This window comes from Tripterygium wilfordii, chromosome 18, assembly GCF_013401445.1.
Source record: "Tripterygium wilfordii isolate XIE 37 chromosome 18, ASM1340144v1, whole genome shotgun sequence".
Classification (NCBI taxonomy): Eukaryota; Viridiplantae; Streptophyta; class Magnoliopsida; order Celastrales; family Celastraceae; genus Tripterygium; species Tripterygium wilfordii.
The window spans coordinates 1,323,360-1,345,261 of NC_052249.1; the positions used below are offsets into that span (position 1 = coordinate 1,323,360).

General features: G+C 37.1%; 5 protein-coding genes across 8 annotated transcripts; 2 read left to right on the top strand and 3 right to left on the bottom strand.

The window, feature by feature from the left end:
* Positions 1-695: 695 nt before the first annotated feature.
* On the bottom strand, positions 696-5,090 carry LOC119983318 (immune-associated nucleotide-binding protein 9-like). Of its 4 annotated transcripts, none has more exons than XM_038826986.1 (6): positions 5,018-5,090; positions 3,214-3,461; positions 2,845-3,122; positions 1,591-1,755; positions 1,371-1,505; positions 696-1,248 (listed from the first exon to the last, which is right to left on the bottom strand). In XM_038826986.1, the coding sequence occupies exons 2-6, from the start codon at positions 3,443-3,445 to the stop codon at positions 892-894; spliced, it is 1,167 nt and encodes a 388-aa protein (XP_038682914.1). In that variant the 5' UTR covers positions 3,446-3,461; positions 5,018-5,090; the 3' UTR covers positions 696-891. The 4 variants fall into 4 exon arrangements, with proteins under 4 accessions (XP_038682914.1, XP_038682916.1, XP_038682915.1 ...); XM_038826988.1 differs by lacking the exon at positions 5,018-5,090 and adding an exon at positions 4,904-5,015 and having other exon boundaries at positions 3,286-3,461; XM_038826987.1 differs by lacking the exon at positions 5,018-5,090 and adding an exon at positions 4,904-5,015 and having other exon boundaries at positions 3,271-3,461.
* A 701-nt stretch (positions 5,091-5,791) lies between these two features.
* Positions 5,792-9,974, bottom strand: LOC119983758 (putative methylesterase 14, chloroplastic). Its single transcript, XM_038827486.1, has 5 exons — positions 9,456-9,974; positions 8,096-8,335; positions 7,853-7,996; positions 6,958-7,092; positions 5,792-6,273 (listed from the first exon to the last, which is right to left on the bottom strand). Exons 1-5 carry the CDS (start codon positions 9,702-9,704, stop codon positions 6,001-6,003), a joined length of 1,041 nt encoding a protein of 346 aa, XP_038683414.1. The 5' UTR covers positions 9,705-9,974; the 3' UTR covers positions 5,792-6,000.
* Positions 9,975-10,260: 286 nt separating this feature from the next.
* LOC119984572 (F-box protein ETP2-like) lies at positions 10,261-12,879 on the bottom strand. Its single transcript, XM_038828579.1, has 2 exons — positions 12,726-12,879; positions 10,261-11,800 (listed from the first exon to the last, which is right to left on the bottom strand). The coding sequence occupies exons 1-2, from the start codon at positions 12,848-12,850 to the stop codon at positions 10,522-10,524; spliced, it is 1,404 nt and encodes a 467-aa protein (XP_038684507.1). The 5' UTR covers positions 12,851-12,879; the 3' UTR covers positions 10,261-10,521.
* A 3,102-nt stretch (positions 12,880-15,981) lies between these two features.
* On the top strand, positions 15,982-16,615 carry LOC119984705 (protein phosphatase 1 regulatory subunit INH3-like). Its single transcript, XM_038828784.1, has one exon. The coding sequence runs from the start codon at positions 16,034-16,036 to the stop codon at positions 16,310-16,312; it is 279 nt and encodes a 92-aa protein (XP_038684712.1). The 5' UTR covers positions 15,982-16,033; the 3' UTR covers positions 16,313-16,615.
* A 957-nt stretch (positions 16,616-17,572) lies between these two features.
* Positions 17,573-21,337, top strand: LOC119984704 (adenylate kinase, chloroplastic). Its single transcript, XM_038828782.1, has 7 exons — positions 17,573-17,896; positions 17,991-18,086; positions 18,749-18,877; positions 18,949-19,083; positions 19,326-19,472; positions 19,605-19,679; positions 20,936-21,337. Exons 1-7 carry the CDS (start codon positions 17,588-17,590, stop codon positions 21,038-21,040), a joined length of 996 nt encoding a protein of 331 aa, XP_038684710.1. The 5' UTR covers positions 17,573-17,587; the 3' UTR covers positions 21,041-21,337.
* Positions 21,338-21,902: the final 565 nt, after the last annotated feature.

Here is a 21,902-nt window from a genome sequence, read left to right on the forward strand (position 1 = left end):
TTTGATACCCTGGATTTCATCCATGAAGTACTTGCCCAAATGAGAAGATATGACCCACGAAACTCTATTGGTTAAAAAAATCGTCAAAATCAAATTGATTGGTCGGTTTTTTTTTTCTTAAAAAGTTTACACATCTCTATACTAAAAACCAAACCGAACCCAAAAAAATCTACAAAAAACAAAAAAACTGACAAAATTATCGCTTAATCGGTTTAATTTATGTTAAAATATTGAAAAAAATCCACCGAAACCGACCATAATTACACAACCACAATGAAACTCATACTCAAGCCTTTAAGCTCTGTTTGATTGAGAAATAAAGATTAAAAAAATTAAGGAAGAGAGAGTTAAGTGAGGCGAAATTATGGGAAGGGCCACTTTAGTCGCTAGTGAGATAGTTAAGAGATGTGAATTACAAAAATAAAATTAAAATTAAAATTAGTGAAAAACTTTTATAAACAATTTAGGTAATAATGAATAAATTTTTCCCTCATCTCACAAACTCCCAAATCAAAGATTATAAAATAAAATACTTTTGTTTGAGAGTTAAGTAAACGAAAACTTTTCCACCCTGCTCTACTATCTCTCCTACAAGTCAAACAAAGTGAAATTACCCTACCCTTTAACCTTTTTTCACTTTAACTCTCTGAAATATCAATCCATCCAAGCAAAGCTCGTAAAGAAACTCAAACAAATCAATCCTGTAAACTACGAGTAGACACTCTCAAACACACAATTTATACATCAGTAAACCCGCAATTTATACATTTCATACATTTACGTAGCAGTGGATCAAGGTTTTATACAATGCAACCACTCCATGAGCAAAAGACAATTCACTTTGCATTGCATCTATACAACAATCTGGGTGGTAGCATGCATATTATAATGTCAGAGAATGACACAGCGACTTTCCGCTTGCCTACGGAGCTCCTCAGTCCCCTCCTGCACTTTCTCTAACTTCCCCCTCAGTATGCTTTCTGCTTGCCTACGGAGCTCCTCAATCCCCTTCCGTGCTTTCTCTAACTTCTCCCTGAGCATGTGGGTGAAACGGCGACTTTCTGCTTGCTTACGGAGTTCCTCAGTCTCCTTCTCCGCTTTCTCTAAGTTCTGAATGAGTATGCGGATTTCATCATTTGATTTCTTTTGAGCTAGTTGGAAAATCTCTTGTGCCTCCAGCCGTGCAGCTTGCTCCGCTGCCAATTGCTGTTCAAGTCTAGTGTTTGTCTCTTTGAGCTTTGCCTCGACCTAAAGAAAAACCATTGATGATAAACTATAGAAATGAATGAAATCTTCTCTTTTGAAATCACAGCGAGAAGCATAATTTGAAAAACAAACTAAGAGAAGCATAATTTGGAAAACAGCAATACCATCTCAGTGATCCGCTTGAGCTGATCTTCGTATGATGCATTGATCTGCTCCTTCAGCTCCAATATTTCGCGCTCTGAATATCCTTTTAAGGACGTAACCACTTCTCGTTGATCATGAAGTTTCCTAGCCCCTTTCTACGTACAATATTAACGAATTCATTATCAAGAACTAATTAAACTTGATTTGTGACAAAATTATAAATAAATTAAGCGCACAAACCTTCAATTCAGCAAACAAGTCATCAGTATAGGGTTGTCCACCAGTCTGTGATGTGACCATGTTAACAAGGGACAGAAGTTGCTGAAGTTGTTCAACTTTCTTTAGCTCATCTTTTGTCTTGTTATCAAAAAGCACTCGCCGATTATTACACAAAGCAAGAATTTCCTACATCAATGTTAGAGATGATTCAAATATAAGCGTATTTGAGGTATATTAGTTTACGATGATCAAGCCAAGTAAGAGTTGACAAATTGTCAATAACGTCTAGAGAGGAAACCAAAGGTACAAGAAAGCTGACCAAAGCCTCGGACGCCAAAACAGCCATAGATAGTGTCTACAGTATCACAAGAAGTTAAGAACTCACTAAATTAAGGCTTTGTAACAGAATCTACCATGCTTCATTGTATAGACTCCACATTGAGTAAATTTAACTATAATAGTCTTTGCTCTGGAACTTGACGCAAGCACAAAGAAACAAGAATCAGGTAACTGCTGGAACAAAACAACCAAAGCAGAGAAAAAATGAATGCTTGACAACGACGGAAGATAATATGGAACCCAATCTACAGAATTTAATCAACAACTAAAATTTGATAATGAATTTGGTTTCTAAGAAAAATTCCAAGCCAAATTTTAAAAACTGAAAGCAGAATTTACCAAAGCAAAAAATTGTGACTGCTTTAAAGAACTCTACTGTAGCTCACTCATGATAGTATAATGCACCCCTTCCCTATATAACTAAAGAAAGATATGCTACATGAAGAATCTTACCCATAAGAATATATAGTAATATCACCACATGAAGCAGTATTAGAAGCATGAGCAAACATTAGTTGATAATTTATGGCTCGGGAATTATGGGCTTAATCTTTTAAAAAGCATCCTTTAACGTAGATGTTTAGTAGTACACAAAACACCTCGTCTAATTGCCTACTGGTTACCCTTTAATTACAGTTTATCACAGAGGGGATATACGTCCATGCAGAAAAGAATAAAACTCGGTGGCAAACACACCCCAAATCAGTTAATAAAATTTTATCGCTAAGAAACTACATACTATAAATTCAATATGGTGTACAAAAGCATGAAAACGATTTTTCAACACAGAAGCTGAGTTAGCAAAACTACATCTCCCAAGATTATCAAATTCTTGGGCATTACTGCTCAAAGTCTCAAACTCAATACACAAACAACAAAGTAAAAAATGTGTATTACAAGCGACTTATAATAATATGATGCAGTTAAAAAATTAACCTTTAAAGGCTCTGGACATTCTCGACCCAAATAATCTTCTAGAGTCTCATCATTATCTTCGAGTTCATCACCTCCCGTGAAGACAACAATCATATAATCAAATATTTTGCTTCCAAACAATGTCTCCAAGCTATGAAGTCCAGCTTCTTCTTCTTGAGAAAAACGAGTCCGGACTGAGAAGACTACAAGGACTGCATGGATCCCGTCCTTTGCCAAATCAATACATTTCACAATTTCTTCGCCAACAAATTCAGATCCAACTGATAAATCGAACAACCCTGCAATGGATTATCCATGTCAGCCTTTATATGTACAAAATCATACATCGCATAAATTCACACACAATACAGGTAAGCTGCATGTTCATACCAGGAGTGTCAATGACATTAATAATTTGATCTTTCAGTACAGTTTGTTGCAGCTCACAAGTACTGGTCACACCAGATGATCTAGCCATTGATTTAAAGGCTTTTCTTCCAAGAATGGTGTTGCCAATGGCACTTTTTCCATTGCCTGTTCGCCCAAATAAAACCAATGTTCGAACTGCAATCGACGGAGAAGTAAGCTCCCAATCATCATCGGTCGAACCTCCACCCATCATGTAAGACCTGAGTTATCTTCACAGTGCAAAATACAATCAATCATAAAACAAAACCCCGGTACATTATAAATACTTCAATTATAATTCTCTTTTCTTCACCAAGACATCTATCTAGCCAACATTTTAAAAATATTCTTCATTAATAAAAAAGTAAAATAGTACCCAAAATTGAAAAGGTTTTATTAATAAAACAAGACCTCAAACCATTAAAAATTATGGATATAGGAATTGCAGAATTGAGCACAAAAAATAAACATAATCCTAAAAGGTGAACATGGTGCAAGGTGCAATAAATATCACAATCTTGGTTAAGATTAGATTAGTTACTTTGTCATTCAACCTAATAAGTTAACTTGTTGGGCTGGAGCATTTCAAATCATTTACACATATTTTAACAATTTTAAAATTAAACCAAATTTGATGAACTTCTGGACAAGACTAAAAGACAGAATGAAATCAGAGAGCAGAGCATGGCAAAGACAAATGACCTTCATCAGGAATACATATCTGAAAATCGTCTTAAAGAAACTACAGATATCACTTTGTTCGGATTTACTTACCCTGTAAGCGAAATACAATAGAATCTTGAGAAAATATTCGTGATAAATCAGCAATACATAGCAAATTACATCAAAATCAAAGCTGATGAAATTTTAATTATCAGTTAAACATCTATATATAAATATCCCAAAACAACCCCTCAAGTTCTCCACTCTTTCTCTCTCTCTTATCCCCAACTCTTCTTCCTACTCCAAAACCCTACCACCACCACTACCATCACAATTGTGGGTCCAACTAAAACCAGATTTCGAGCACCATTCGATGGTGAAGTAATCTCCCAATCTTCGTCTATTACTGAAGGCCCGCCCATCACGTATGACCTAAGTTACCATCACCAATATTCACCAGTGAACACACGCAATAACACTTGAATTTTCGAGTTCTTGTCTTCAATCATAACATCTAGTAGTTCACAAAATTACTCTTAAACAAGATATAGCCTAGTAAATTAACAAAACCCCGAGTTATAAAACTTGAATTTCTGAATAATGTGAAACTGACATATTACAACCCACAAATTGCAGACTACATATGTATTTGCATGCATCCAAAACTACACACATTATATAAACAACATCTTAAAAGATGAGAAAAGCAGATTATATCACTTGATTTCTAGCTTCCTTATTATCAACAAGAAGTCTAACAGAATCACATAAAAAAACATTCTCCAATCTATCAAAAAGAGGCCTCCTTGTAACTCAAATCAACACCCATTCACCAAGCACAGACAGAAGGCACATAGTTCCCTCAAAAAACCCAAATTAAGAAAAGTAAACAAAAACCCTAGATTAATACACTTGAGGGGCAATCATTCAATCCCAACAACAAATTTAAATCAAATTAATAAAAAAACCAACTTTCTAACGAGATTGAAGTCATAAGAGTAGCATTTACCTTAGTTGAATTAAGCAGGATGAAGAGGAAATTAAACAAAACAAGCAGGCTTATTGATTGATAAATTTATGCTGTTCATATAGATAAATAGGGTACAAGGGGCAGTTCGAGTACCGAGTCTGAGTGAACTCTTCTCATTCCAGACTTTTTATCAAGGATGGAATAGAATTTCATAAAGCCCCGCGTAATCTAAACGCGTTACGAACTGGGCTTTTGGAATTGGGCCTCAAGTTTAGGGCACAGTCCAGTACACGGAGTGCTTTCAAGTCCATGGGCGCAGTTTGTAGACGACGTATCGTAATCCGTGGTAAGAAAGTTCCAGAATTTTAAACGAATTTTTTCGTTGGGAACAACTGTAGACTTTAGTTTCTTTTTCCTGCGACCTTTTGTCCAAATCTCATACTGGTAAAAGACAGTTGCCATCGTTTTCTACGAGCAGATTATTGACAGAGACACGCGCGTGTTCAGTTCAACTGGTTAGTCATTCGTGTATTTCAGATTCATATATTTCTGTCTACAGAGCGTAGTTCAATCCTGCGGGCAGCATAGTTATGTATATTGCACATTTTCATTTGCTTCCTATGCACAAACTCACAAATTGGGGGTGATAAAACTATCCAGATAACCGAATTTATCCGATCCAAATTAAACAAAGGTTGAGCATAAATTATATGTTCGAAATTCAGGTTCTAACACAAAATTTATCCGGTTTAAAACAGGGTTAGCATTCAAACATATAAATTTTATCCGATTTACTTGTCTGGACCCTAACACGGATTAGATTATTATCCGATTTAAACCAATATGAGTTTGGTCGATTAAGTACTTCCGAAATCCAATCCGGGTTACAGTCTGGACATGTAAATATTTCGTAAACATGTTCTATCATCCAACCCATAACCGAATTTTTGTCACCCATACTCACAAATCGTGGCAGAGGAAAATCCACCAATTGTCTTCACTCTTCATACAATAATTTCTGCTGAATGATAAATGTCCTTTGCATTTAAAGGCACGTAAGAAACTTGAACTACCTATGGCCTTTGGTTAAAAGCAAAAATTACAGGAGAAAGAATGAGTGGTTTCAGAAATTTGAGCTATGGAATTTGCGCGATTTCCACCAAAATTTTGTGCAGGGACTGCGGTTTTGAGAAGAACGGGCAGTGGTCGCTACCTTTGATCTTAAAGACTCCTTCTGGTGGGTTTTCCCTCAGTAGCTTTTCCTGGACATCAGGTGAAAGAGCGCGATCATCCAAGGTCTGAACGAAGAACCTCCGGCTGGTTCCGTATTTTTCACCGGACAAAGACAGCTTCTCCATGATAGGACCAAGTGGGGTGGGCCTCATGGAAACCATAGCCAAAGCAACATCCTGGCATTAGCCAAATAACAAGAATAAAATTATTGATACTCAGTAACATTTTGGCCGCAAACTATGAAATTACTAGGTGGGTTACAGACTTCCAGTTGAACAGAGAATCGTATTCCAACATACTTGAAAATAGAAATTTAAGAGTGAATTGTAATGTTCGATCAATATTCCAGACTATGAGCCTATCACATTCACATCTAATAGTAGAATGGATAAAAAAAATGCTTCCTTTATGCATATATGGTTTCTGAATCCTGATTGGTGAAATAGTCTTCAGGAGTTTATGTCGAAAGGTGGACTAGTAACGTAAAGACACAAGGAAGCTGCATAGGCATGCAATGTGGATAATAAGCCCTAGGTAGACAGCTAAAGAAAGTTTTCCGAGATGCATAGCTTTTGACTAGCTGAGATGCTGGGGATTTTCCAGATTTACGTGGAATCATGGACTAGAAATTCCCCAAATAGTGCACAAGTTGCACCGTGCATCAATTGAGCTGCCAGATCCGCAGCTGGATAGGCCAGGGTGCCTAGAAAAGGTCTCTTACTTTGATATGGGCTATATGATAATCATTCAACAACTAGTATATATGTATTACTGCAGAGACCTGCATGGTAAGATAGCACACAGAATGTAATGCAAAAACGGAGTTCAGAGTTAAAAAGGCTTTGCTGTAACTAACATACCTTAGATGGTGATTGATTAAAATATAAGCCCTTTATTTGCTGTTTCTCGAACATGAATCCTGTTGGAGGCTTGTCTTTGCCATTTCCATAAATCAAAAACTTCGATTCTTGCATAAAAAGTTCCGCAGAACCAAGCTGCAATTACAGAGTTGGGCTTTAGACTGCAGTTCAGAAACTCATAGCAATGCTAAACGCCTGGTCAATCACAAGAATATCTCAAAAAAGAAAGCATTATGGAAAACTGCTGTTCGGGACATATGGGTTGTTAGATTATTCATATGCAGAAGGAATTTGAGCAACAATTTTTCACTTCCACTCAAATTTCTTGGTATCATTGCTATGCCAGGTTGATTATATATCTGGGTATATCAGAAATAGAGAACACTGGTACGGAGAATGGAATTTTGTATGATGCATTGACTATACCTTGAGATATCAGAAGAGAAAATTAAACTACTGCAACCTCGGTGATAAAACAACTTACATTAATTCCCCAAAAAAAGGGTGAATATGCCTTAATCAAGAAATGGATATGGTAATCTTTTACAAATATGATACACATCCCCCTTGATAAGTGGTGCAACCTAGAGGTCACATGTTTAATTCTTAAAAATAGTCTCTCCACATATTATATGGAGGGAGGTAAGGTCTGCGTACATCTCGCTTGTCCCTGACCCTACCCACTGCGGAAGTCTTGTGCATGAGTGTTCTCTACCTTCTATTTCTTGAGATTAATGAGAAGTATTAGGAAAACCTGGATGACGTCATGTTAACTAAGTGGAATTCAGTATGGCACGGCATGGGTCATGCATGATATTGTGCTGCCATAATTTTCTTAGCACATCAACATTGACCAAGAACCAAATTTACTTTGATGAATGATGTCATGTCATACCTCTTCAGCAAACACATCAAAAGGCCTCTGGCCATCAGAAACCATGGTAGCACAGAGAAAAATTGCTTTCGATATCTTGTGTGGATAATGCTCCAATGCATAAGAAATACATGCGCCACCGCTACTATGACCAACCAAAATAACCTGAAAAAAGCTACACACGTCACAATTTTACAAACATATATGCCAGCTGAGTGCTTCAAGATGAATGGTATTCATGATGACATCAGACATGCTTCTTACCTTTTCATCATCAGGAAGGTCCTTTAAGTACTCAACCAATGGTCTTGAATACTCGGCCACTGTTGTGATACTGGAAGTATCTGCCCGATTGATACCAGATCCTGCAAGATCTAATGCAGTGGGAAGCAATCCTGCTTCCTCCAACAGAGCAATAGTCTTGTACCAACACCAAGCTCCAAATCCTTCTCCATGTATCAGAACAAATTTTTTAAACTTGACATTCTCCAGAAAGTCGGGTTGCTGTAAACAATACACAAATTATAATTGAATGTCATTCCATTGAATGATAGAGAGCAAAATGTCATACAACCATAACTCATGTAAAATATTTAAACCTACAAAATGTTTGCTGAAAATTTTCTTTAGACATGAGCCTTGTGGATGGATTGACAACAGAATTCCATGTGTTCTATTAGCGCATTCAATCATACATAACAGTTTGTTCCATTCAATAAGCAGAACGGTTTGAAATAACATTTTTTTGCACCTATGGTTTTCTCGAAAGGGGTTAGTAACCACACTTCAAATTGCTCCCTGCAGAAATCCAGATCTTGCTTTACTTGAGCCGACAAAGGAAAACTTCTCTCTATGGGGAAGAGGATGATAGTCACAAATGAGGAGTTCCTATATCCAAAAAGCACAATGGACTTGGAATAACTTGGTTCGACAATTACTCTCCCTTTTAGATCATCACTTTAAGCAATACTGCTTATGATTGTACTCTATTCTGATGTCGAACACTAGCAGAGGTACTGAGTTTCCTACATAATGCTCTACATCGATATTGAGATATTCATATGCCATGATGAAACTGATATAAGTCCAAAGAAATCCTAATCTCCGAAACAACCAGAGAGAGAACTAGCAAATGACAGCTTGCAGAGTGATATTAAGAAGATTTGATAATAACAAGAAGTTAAATCTTCTGAGATCCACTTCCCTCCCAAAATGAACTATATAATTCAGATTGAAGCACCAACTGGATATCAAAAAATTAAAAATCTAGATATTGAAAGAAAAAAGTCACTGGACTAGCTTCCCATGGTCTTCCAGATGCACCATCAGTTTCAACCCAGAAAGTGAAGGAAGCCTTTCTTTTCAATTTTCAACCTTTATATTTTAATCTTGACTAATTCTTGCTTCCCACACACATAATCAACAACCTTTTAATTTCAATCCATATCTTGCAAACCATAATCAAGGAAGCCCACTTTTGTCAAAAGATCCAATCATCATAAACCAGTAATTGACTCAGTAATCATCATCATCATCTTTATCCCACAATTTGCATATATTTTAGAGGCAGAAAAAGTAATGAAAAGAAAACCAAAAAGTATGGTTATATATTTATTAAATTAACCTGTTTGCCATTAGAGATTGGATCCTCAGCTAAAGTGCGTCTTCGAGAACTCGTAGAACCAATACGCCTAGACATGGATCCATCAAATCTCTGTGACAGTTGGTGCTGCTGAAGCACCATAGACAGAGCTTGCCTGTGCAGCAATTCTTCCTCTGCTAGCAACTTCCTCTGCGACCTTCCCAATCTCTTACTTCCCGATCCAACATCTTTGCTTTCTTTCTTTGTCATGCAAATAAAACGATTACCCATTGTTGCAAAGAGACTTCTAGAGCTTTTGAACGAAAACCCAGAAACCTAAATTAGAGAAAATCAACACAATTTCCGGGAAAATTAAGTGTTAGTGAAGGGAAGTGGCATTAATGTATGTTCCAGGATGAGTTGGGTTTCTCTTTCTTTTATTTGTTTGTTTGTTTGAAGGTGAGGGGATAGAGAGAGGGAGAGAGAGAGAGAGAGAGAGCAGGTAACTAAAGAATAAAGAGTAAAGAATTCTGGTTTCACCATAAGCGTAGTAAAGATAATGAAATGTGAACAAATATTCTAAATCTTCAAAGTAAAATCAAAACCCAACTGAATTTGAGGCTTATTTAATGGTCATCTAGAAATGTGGATGTTTGTAGATGTGATTCAAATGTTAATTCTCTTCCAATTCATCCATATAAGACTTTGAAATTTCAATGCTGTTGCTTTCATTCTGTACCTCTAATGTTAGACATGATTCTTTCATAATTATTATACTTTAACTGCTCAGTATTAGTTTATGTGAGAATTCAATTCTGGTGAACAACAAGAACAGCAAGACACGCTGTAGGAGAACCAAATTATATGCTTATAATTAAAGACACCCAGTAATTGATTAGTCTATTATAGTCACCAAGGATTGCTAGTAGATTATTTAATACATAATACATACACAAATAAACCAAATTCAGCAGCATATGATTGATGACTATTTACTAAGCATATGCTCTTGCTAATTACATGACAGTAAAGTAACAGAAATGGAAAATATTTATGTCGTCTTCTGTTCTTCACTTTGCAGAGCAGTAGAGAGGCAGAGAGTTATAACTCAGTCCCATGAAGAAAGGGAGTTGACATGGGGGAGGTATGAATTTGACCATGGAAGCCTCTTGTTTTCCCTCTCAATCTTCTTCATCACTTTATTATTGAAGTCATAAGCATAGAATGCGCGACCTTCATCCCTCATGAAAATCATCTCTCCACTGTTTCTCAAACTGAGAAGGGGAACCATGTCAAGAATGGAACCACTTGTAACACTATGTTGCTTTGTCCAAATTTTCTCATGCAATCCCTTCAAGATCCAAATGTCAATGCTCAAACCTTCATGGCTGACAAAACAAAGGCAGCTGCTCATCTCCACAAGCCTGTCATATGCTCCACAGATCTTAGGGAGTTGTATAATGTGGAATTTTTCATTGGACACTTCCATTGACACCAAGAAATCACAATCCTCAACTTGAGGAACCCAGTGAAAAGCTCCGATCGCTAAAACTGGTTTGAAGCCTAAGAAAACAAAGTTTCCAATAGAGGGTCCATCGGCAGGTCTCCAGAATCCATCTCTAAGGTTTAGTATCTCACAACTGACATTTCCATACCTCTCACGAAACAAGTGAACCACCTTATAGTCCCCAGTGACATTACATTTTGCCAAAGCATATGATTCCTTATGACTCTCCCACAAAGTACCTAGAGGAAGTTCAATCAGCTTCTTTGTCACAGGATTCATGACAATCAGGCCTCCTTTCTTTACTCCGTTATCAAGTAGAATAAGACCATTGCATGTTGCTCTAATATCGCCCATACAGCTTACACGGAATTCTCCAATTTCAATCTCACAATTCTCGCCCTCTTTAAAAGCCATGAACTGGATTTCATAGCTATTTCCGTTGTCTAGCATAGGAAACCCGAACATTGAGGCATTTTTTGACTGAAGAAGACTTTTTTCAACTGAAAAGGTATTTGGATTTTGTTGCAGGATTAATGTACTCGACTGAGATGACGATCTTTTCTTCACAAGTAATCCTCGAAAGATCAAAACATATTCAGAGCGAAGCATGTGATCGTTTATGAAAACACGATCGTTGATTACATTGTTCCATGGTTTGCAAACACACTTACATCTTTGAAGAGATTCAACAGGAAGTCGAAGAAGAATTCTTCTTGTGACGCAATCTATAGGAAGATCAGGTACAATTGTTTCCTTTACCTTCTTGTGATCTTCCTCTGTCTTCTTTGACAAAGCTCTCTCTTCTACCAATCTCAACAAGTTCGGATTCTTGGTCCCCATATACTTGGCCATTAGGCCTTTTCGATCTTCAGCGTAAAACCTATAACACAAAAGGATAACACAAGAGATACCTCAAGAGTCCATGCTCCAAAACCATGTCAACAAAGCAGACATAAGGAGATGGAGCAGAAGAATTTCCTGTGTACTTGCACAATGTGTGCATACCATATTATAATACAATTAAGTCAAAACTAAATCTCTCATGTACAGAAAATAATTATGGAGAATCAATTATACAGCTCATCTAACTTGTATGTACAAAGAATTAATAAATTCAATGCAATAAATCAGGATATACTCATAAGTATCAAAGAAAGGATGAAAAGCAAAACAGTTCAAAGAGGAAGAACATTAATCCATAGGAACCTAGGACTTCATTGGGTAAGTTCTGTTTTAAACAGAAAATTCACGATTTGTATATTTCTCAGACCTCATAACAAATCAACAACACAAAAGTTGTATCCCAGTGAAATCTGTAAACATCAGCAGTTAACAACATTAGTGATGACTGCAAAAGGGGTTTTTACTTTTTATTTTCTTTGGTTGACCAAAAGAAACCTGGACTGTGTTAAGTCAACTTTACTTGACTGCAAAAGGGTTTTTAGCATACCTAGATCTCAAAATGGAAAAACCCAAAGATCGTTATTGGTTGTGGTTGCCATGAATTCCTTACCCAGAATGCTAGTAAGACCCATCTGATCAATAACAGTTAAAAAATTGTTCTCGTTTGAAGAGAACGCAGAGATTGAGTTATCATCGTCACATAATAACAGGTAAAGATCTTCTCCTTTGTTTTTCAACCAAAAACACAGATTTTGAAAGGAGATCATCACACAAACACGGTCTAATTAAGCATTACCCAATTATGATTTAAGCCAGAAATAATGATCAGAACCAGAAATAAAGTCTGTGTTAGTGATGGGTTTATAAGCGATGATCCAGAGATAAAAAGTCAAAAGTAATACCTGCGATGAGAGGTGAAAGTAGAGAGATCTTTTGTTCCTTCTCTACGAAGTCTCACATTTGGAAAGAAACCAAATAATCGGAGCCTGTGTGTTCGTGGCATCCAAAGGTGAAAGGTCATACTCATGCCTCATCGACACGGCGATTGATTGCGTCGTTTTGGGCTTTTGTTTGTATTCAGTTGAAGCCCAAACAGACTTGACAAATTGCCGATCCTAGGTTAGTGAAAAAATAATTTAGTAATCCGTTAATCATTATTCATATAATATATTATCGTAAAGCATATCAATAGAAGTCATTACAAGTTTCTGTCGTCTTTGTAGTTTTCCTCCAGTCTTAATCACAAATGTCTCTATACGAGTCCACACAATTTTTTAAATTTAATAAAGGAATTAAAACTGTAGTCCTCTTCCCACGTATAAACATCAAATCATAGAAGGGTTAATACTTCAAAACGTCGTCGTGTTGTTGTTGTTGCTCTGTAATTAGAGACTACAGTGGAAAGGGAATGGCAGGGATATGATTAGAAGGGTTAATACTTCAATACGCACCTCATCACTCGTGTCCTCTTTTTTGTTAGCTACACTTTCCTTCTGCTCATTCTTATACCAAAGAGTACTGCAGACCTACCCATTCGTCCAGGCGGACTCACGCCTTAGAATGTGTTTGTACTAGTGTAGAGTCCATACAATTTTTAAAAAATTTAGTGACGTTTGTGATTAAAACTATAGTCCTTCTTCCCGCATATAAACATCAAATCATAGAATGGTTAATACTTCAATACGTTCTCTGTGTTGCTGTTGTTGCTCTGTAATTAGAGACTAGAGTGGAGAGGGGAATGGCGGGGATATGATTAGAAGGGTTAATATGTGTATGTAGATTTTACAATTTTGGTAAAATGCTTTTTTGATTTCCATGTGAGAAACTTGTTGTCGAAATTGTGAGTCCACACACAAATAATGTTGTCTTCTTTGGATTTATCCATTCACAATTGATGCATCGTGTTCGCAAGACTTTGTTCTTCATTGACCGTCACCAATGATAATTAGGCTCAAAAAAATATTGTTGATGTGAGAGGGCATAAACTTTGTTTATAAACCACTCGGTTGGATTATATCAGACCGATATAAGATTATAGTCTTGACATACGTAGTCAAAAACATGTGATTTGATTCAAATCTTATGTCTCATGCAACTCAAATGAAGCTCATATTGCAATTTGGAGTTGGGTTAGATGGTATGTAAATTTCTCACTTAAAATTTCAAGTCCCTTATAATTACATGAAACTATTTCCTGGGTATTCCATCCTTCTTTTTGTTGTGGTCATGTGATTAGTGAACATTGCACACAAGAATTTTTAAACTTTGATTAAATGCAAAACTGGTCTGTTAATGTGATTAAAGTTTCAGTGTAATCATTTGGAAACTTCTAAATACATTTTTAGTGGATAATGACTATAACCATTTTGGTGATAACTTAATTGTTGAATCTCTCTGAAATCAAACCGTATGAATTTGGGAGGTCCTGAGCCATTAGAAGCAATATCATTGTGGTCACGTCAAATCATTTGGACTTGAGAGGTCCTGAGCCATTGGGAGCAATATCATTGTGCTCACGCGTTAAGTTTTAACTCAACTTGTATAATATCGTTTTCAATTACTAATGACTAGCGGGGTCTAAACAATTAGGTAGGGTAAACAACTGCATTGATGGGATGGTAAGTGGGGGGCACACAGTCCAACAGTATACAAAAGTGGTACTTCAACTGATACAAACCTAAAACTTGTGTTGTTCAATCTTTTCCTTGACTCTATTCGGGGCTTAAAGAAACCCAACTTGCTAATTTTGAGAGGGACAGACAAAAGGGCAAAGAAAGATAAGGGATCTCATAATTGAAGACTTCCTTTTGTTAATGGTTTAAACCACTAACATGTAAAAGTATTGATAGTGGAGCCCTAGAAAAGGCCACGATTACTGTCTAATCAAGTCCCCACTTTGCTGTTAGGTCAAAGTCTTTAACAATTCTCTCTGAGACTAAATCTATATAAGTGCTTCTACTCAAATTCTGTTTTAGAACAAATTGAATTGTGACTATGAAGCTTTCCTACTTGAGTTGTTGCATGCTAGCCGTGGCTCTCTTGGCCCATTCAGGTAATGATGTAGTGGTAGTATTTATCACACTATTGTCCATATATCATTAGCCAAAATGGGTAAAAACAGAGCCAAATACTCTGTGTTTCACTGTCAAGTGTTTGTATTAATGTTTTCATATTATTTACAGTAGTATGGCATGATTATATATCGTCTTCAAACAATATATATTGATTAGCCGTTAGACTTATAACCCCACATCGTTTGGAGAATACCTAACGATGTGGTTTATAAGAAAAGTCCAAGCCTCTCTCAATCAATGGATATCTTTTATGGGTTCAAGTAGAGTTAATTGAGACAGGCCGAAGAAATAAAGTTGTGCGGACCCAATGTATCCATAGTGAATCGATAAATTCAAAATGGACAATATTTGTTGACTTTAGTGGGTTGGGGAATTTTTGATATATGAAGTAATGAGGTTCTGTTTTGTTAATTATATGTGGTCAATGCAGAGGAAATAATGGAGGTGATCAGAGAAGATGGAGGGAGGTGTGTGATGGTGATGGACCCAAAGGGATGCAACCTCTCTTCTTGTAGGAAAAGATGTTTTCAACAGAAAAATGGGAATGGAACATGTTTGTCTAACCTTAAAGAGGGTGCCTATCAATGTGTCTGTTATATCCCTTGTACTTAACTTGAGCACCCCTTTCTCTGCTGAAATGACATCTCAACACATGCATAGCCTTTATGGCGTTTTTATTTATTTATTTTCTCATCTGTTGCCTTTTGGGGTACTGGACAATTATCTGTCATTTGATTTAAATTTGTTGTTTTTTCTAGTTTCATACTTGAGGGGTACCCAACTCCGTATGCCTTTCAGATAACGGAATGGGTGTAAACTGTAAACCTCGATCGCTAGAACAGTCTACACCACACTAATGATAGATAAAATTGGGTCTAAGTCAATATGGATAGAGGCCCAAAAATAAGACAAACTCATGGAATCAGGATTCTACGAACAGATATCCTAACTCAAAATCTTATAAGACATGTAATATATACGCTTACCCCCACCATCCCACGGTTGATCGGTCATATTTGGGCTTCTAATATTTGGCCCAAATTACTAGTGCAAGCCCAGGCCTCAAATTCGTTGTCAGACTCGACGATCCCTAAATTGGTTCCCGCGAGTGGTAACCGACTCCAGAGAGATCCGTCATGGCTCGACAGAGGACCGCCTCAACCTCCTCTGTAACCACCGTGACTCTTCAAACCCCTGACCATCCTCTCCTACAGAAACATCCGCCACAAACACTGGTTCTCCGGCTGAACCGGAAGAAGAATGTGTCATGGAAGGAGGGCACCGTGGACAACGAATTCATGCAGAAGAAAAGCTCCAAGAAGTGCTGTATCTTCCACAAGCAGAAGCCCTTCGACGGGGACGACAGTGGCGATGAACACGATCATGTTCACGATGATCACCGGTCACAATCATGATCACGATCACAACGACCATCAATCCGACGCCCAGTCTTCGTTGAACGACCGCTGACATCTTGATTGTGAGTTTGTGAAATCAAATCAAATCATATGTTGATTCTGATTTTTTTTTTTTTTTGTATCTGTAAATCCAGATTTAAAACCATATCTGTTGATATTCGAGTATTAATAACTGCTGCAATTTATAACTGTGAGGATACACATAGCTTTGAGTAGTGATTGGTGGAATCATTCCCTCGGATTTTGGGGGATTCAGTACTGTTTTCATCCTGTTTTTTAATACAAATTGAGATTTTCTCTTATTTTCTGTGCTGGAGTTTTTGTCACAGTTCTTGTACTCAACTGCTGAAAAATCAAGCTTAAAGAAATGCATGGCATATTAATGCTGCAGATATTGAATCTGGTCCAGCAACCCTTAATATTTAGGCTTTTCTGATTCTTATACTGAGTTGCTTTTTGCTTGGCCTTTCACCAGCCATGCTTTGTTTCATGCTGAAGTGAATGAAGGCATGCTTTTGTTTCTTGCAAAGTACCTTGAATTTCTTAGCAAAGAGAGGATGTAAGGCTTCTGCAATAATTGATTGATCTTTTCAGGAGAATCAACTAGAGAGTATATGGGAGAGTAACAATGAATTAATGATTAGAGACTTCCTACTCTTAGATAATGTAGGTAGAATAAAAGGTAGAAGGTATTTATTTTTACTTACAATGTTGCTTCTCATTGATTCCAGGTACTGTATTCTTGTTGCAAAAACTGCCACAAAGGCCTGAAGGTGGAGAAGAATATCGTTGAACCTTGCATAGAATGGAATAATTGTGTAATTACAGCCATATTGGCTATGTCAACGACCGAAATTGGCTTGTAAAATCCAGCAAGAAAACTTCAGGAGCATCATCTCCCAAAGGCTGCATATCTAATGCACATCCCAAATAAGTGTAAAACATAGTTGTTCTGCCAATGGCCTTCACTCCTATAGAAGGCCTTCATTACTCTGTTCCCAGAATCCAACCCTATTGAAATTGAAATACTATATATATTATTAATGCTTCTTGGCCTAATACAGCAACAAATTGGATTTTCTTCTATGAAATCTTTTGCCAGTTTCTTGGATGTATATTATTAGGTAATATGCAGCTTGCTGCAGTTGTAAGATTTTTTTTCCCCGACATATCTCAATTAATTAAGTTCTCAGCCACTAGATTTTGTCAGCTAGTCAAGTTCTAGAATTTTGGGCCTAAGGCCCAGCCCAAGCCCACTATATCCTTTGATAGATGTGGCAACTGGCAACCAATATTTTCTTCCATTTTTACCATCGGGGCAAGAAACAGACAAAGAACAGGGAGTCAGGGAGAGGAAGGGGAGAGAGAGACATGGCTAGCAGCAGCAGCAGCACTGTAAATTTTTATCAGCCCAGCGTCTCTCTCCCTATCTCTTCTTCCCCAAACCACCACCATAAGCTTCTCCATTCGCGATTATCTTTTGCTGCTTCTTTCAATTCCTGCCTCTCTTTCCGCTTGGATCAATCCCGGCTCGGTTCTCGTCTCAGGAAATCCCAGTCGCCAAATACTCCCAATTTCGTGGTGATTCATTGATCCCGTAGTTTTTTGAATCCAAAGTTGTGATTTTTTTGGCGTCCTCTCTTTTTACTTGACGAGAATATACTTATTTTGATAGGTTGTAGCTTCTGCTAAAGCGGATCCTCTGAAGGTAATGATATCTGGAGCTCCAGCTTCTGGTAAAGGTACTCAATGCGAACTCATCAAGAAGAAAGTAAGCCCATATCTGCTTTAACTACTATTTTTTTTTGTGCCTTGTATTTGTCAATAATTTGTTTAATGGGAAAGGGTACCACACATGCATCTTAAAATTATTGCTACTGGGTTTATTCTTTTATGTTTGGGCTGCATTGTTCCATGTTAATTAAACTGTGGGCTCCTTAAGAAAAAGGCAAAATTGCTTCCTGTCTAGACTGTATGATTGGTATTTGGGATTTCTAGATTTCATACTGTTTCAGGGGGGTGGGGGTTAGGGGTTTTTAAAGTTTAAATCCCTTCAATTCAAACAGGTTTATTGAACAATCATCTGAACCACTGATTTGGGGGCAACTTGGAAATTGGTTCGAAAGAGGAGCAAAGAACACCTCTTACACTTTTTTGGATAGAATTGTGGTAAAAATGCTCCATTCGTAATTTCTTATTCCTATTACATTCACAATTTCTGGTCACCACCAATGTTGGTCTGTTCTTTGTGAGCACTTCAACACATCCATGCTCAAAAGAAAAAAAGTGTGATGAAGTTATAAACATTTAAGGAAACCCATAATCAATATTGTATACACATTAGTTAAATTACTGGTCTTATTGCTCGAATTTCTCATTCCATAATGCTTGTGAAGAAAAGCATATTGAATCAAGTCACCCTCATATTTGCAGTATGGTTTGGTGCATATTGCTGCTGGAGATTTACTGAGGGCAGAAATTGCTTCAGCAAGTGAAAATGGGAGGCGGGCAAAGGAATACATGGAGAAAGGGCAATTAGTCCCTAATGAAATAGTTGTTATGGTAAGCACGGTGAATTCATTTTCAAATATGGTCATTTTTTAATTGGTAATCCCTTAATTTTGATTCTGCAGATGGTCAAGGAGCGTCTACTGCGGCCAGATGCTCAACAAAACGGTTGGCTTTTGGATGGATATCCCAGGAGCTTATCCCAAGCTACTGCCTTGAAGGAATTTGGGTTCCAGCCTGATCTTTTTATTGTTCTAGATGTACAAATTTACTTTTGCTGCTTTTCATATAAATAACTATTGAGTTAGATGTTATCCCTGGTCATAAAAAATGAAAAATTTATCTTCATCGTGGCAGTATACTAATTTGCGTGTTAACTGTATTGTGATTTGATATTTTGTGGGTTAGATTATTCCATTGCTTTGTTGAATGCACTAATACTATGAACACGAAGTGCTATTTCTCAGTGACCCTGGATATACTTGTGGTTTCTCATTTGCAGGTCCCTGAAGAGATTCTTGTTGACAGGGTCGTTGGACGCAGGTCAGATCCTGTTACTGGGAAGATATATCACTTGAAGTATTCTCCCCCAGAGACCGAAGAAATTGCTGCCAGGCTTACCCAACGTTTTGATGATACTGAAGAGAAGGTTTGTCAACTACTTGTCTTGCTTGAGCACCTTCTTCATAGTACTCTGTTATTATTTATTAATTTTAGCAATTTCACATTCGTATCTGGTATCTAGATGACAACTTTTGAATGTCTCATTTTTCCCATTTAGGTGAAGTTGCGGTTACAAACTCATAATCAAAATGTGGAGGCAGTACTTTCATTGTATGAAGACATCACAGTCAAGGTATGTGACTCTCTATGTCTCTGTGACTCTCTATGTCTCTGACTCTCTATGTCTCTGACTCTGCGAGTGGTGTGTGAGCGTATGTAGTGTCTCTGAGCTTTTGGTGACAAAGTGTGCCTAATTGCGTACCCTACATTAACATGGTCAAACAAACACTGCCCTGTTCTATTTATTCGGTGGGTCCATGATAGGCAAATTCTTAATAATTTCTTAACTGTTTTGGTCACAAAGCCAAGTGCCTCTGGAACTAACAATTATCTTTATGGTAATGGAGACTTTTGTTCAACTCCACTACCTATTGGCAGGTTTTCTGATATTTGTTCTTAGCTAGATCTTAGGACTTTTGTTGAAAGTAGAGTAAGATACTTGAAAGAGCTTCCATTAATTGTTTTTCTCTCTTCTGCCAATCTTTTCTCACTACTCTGTCGACAATGCTCAAAAGAGGAGCCTTTTAGTTGTATTATGTCTTATGGAAATGGTGTACAAGGATGTAGAATAGGAGATCCTTAAACTTTACTTTGATTTAGGCAACAATAAGATACTGTTATGGTCAGGTCTTTCACATGCAGTGTTGTAGGGATGTAAATGTCCATTTTTCATCTGAATTGACCTCGAAGCTATTTTATTTCAAGCACATTTGAATCCGAGACAGTTGTAAAATATCATATATTTTGCCTCACCATTATTCTTATATTGGGTTTGGCTGAATTGTCTAATCCCCTGACGATGTAGGTTGAAGATTTATTTTACCTTTCCCATATTAAGTTGCATGGAAACTTACGCAGACAGTCATTTATAAAAGTGTATCTGGATACAAAATGGCTAGCAAGTCTCATTCGTATCAGAATATTGTGTGAACTCTATCATTTGATATTTTGGGGAATTTTAGAGAGATGCTTAGGAGATACCTTTGCTGCAAAGCATGCTTTCCAGAGATTATATTCTGAAGAGCCTGATGTGATGTTAGTTTTCCTTTTTTCTTATCAATTGTATTCAAGCTCTTGATGTCTTTGCTGACATTGATATAAATGAGCAGCTAAATATCAAGTCACCCTTGGAGGTCGCTGAATCTAGATGAGGGAAACCTTAATTGAGTGAAAAACCTTGGTTTCTTAGACCATTTTAGCCACTCCTTTTCTTTTTGTTGGCTATGGAACAAATGGTGAAATTAATGTATCATTGCTGTGAGGTTTGAAAAAAAAAGATTTATTGCTGTCTTGAAGTTTGACATGGAGAATCATTCCTGTTAATTTCAGGTAAATGGAACTCTCCCCAAACAGGATGTATTTGCCCAAATTGACAGCGCTCTGTCAAAACTACTCGAGGAAAGGAAGGCTAGGTCGGGATCTCTGGCCGTATAGGTGTACAATCCGCCTCAGGGATTCAAGTTGTTAACAGTTATCATAAAAATTCTGCCTTACAAAACTACAACATGGTGTGAATTCATCAACTTGTGTAATAAAATTGTTCCAACATCTGGTCCCCTGTATTGTACCCTAGTAGAACTTAGATTTTGTAGTGCTGTAAAATTCTCTCAGATTCTTTTTGTAAGCTTGGTTACTCATGATGTTACTGGTAGGGTATAATATTTCAAGCTTCTCGTGTATTAAATTCTAAAACAGCTCCTATGTGCAATAACTGCATCCACTTGACTGCCTTGGTTGCTGTGAAGTTTCATGGTGAACTGAACACATTATTGCTAAAAGACTTAGCAGACTGACTTTGCAGTGCTTTGATCTCCCAATATCTGGCATTTCTATTAATAATCGTATTCTCTTCACTCTATTCCTTCCTTCTCTTTTTTTTTTCTTTTTCTTTTTTAATATCCGAGGGAAATCCGAGCGCAGCGTGTCACAAATTTGTGATAGTTGGACAGATTCAAACCTCGGGTCATAAACTCACTCTGACAACGGGTTTGATTGAGCTTACTTACCGTTTTCATATTAACCCTATGAGAATATACTTTGAGGGAGCACCTACTGGGAGTAGACTATATTCCTTCCTTTTCTAACATGTGAAACATTGCTCTGTTCTGTTAACCATTGCTCTGTTCAGTACATTTGTGCTTTTACCTCTGTAGAATTTGGTTTGCATTTATGAAATGCAGTTGTTGGTCCAGCCAGGATACAGCTAGCTTTCAGATTCTGCTACTTTGAATTTTTTTTTTTTATATTCCTAATGCATAGACATTGCTTGATTCTTCCTCCAAATCTTCATTATTGC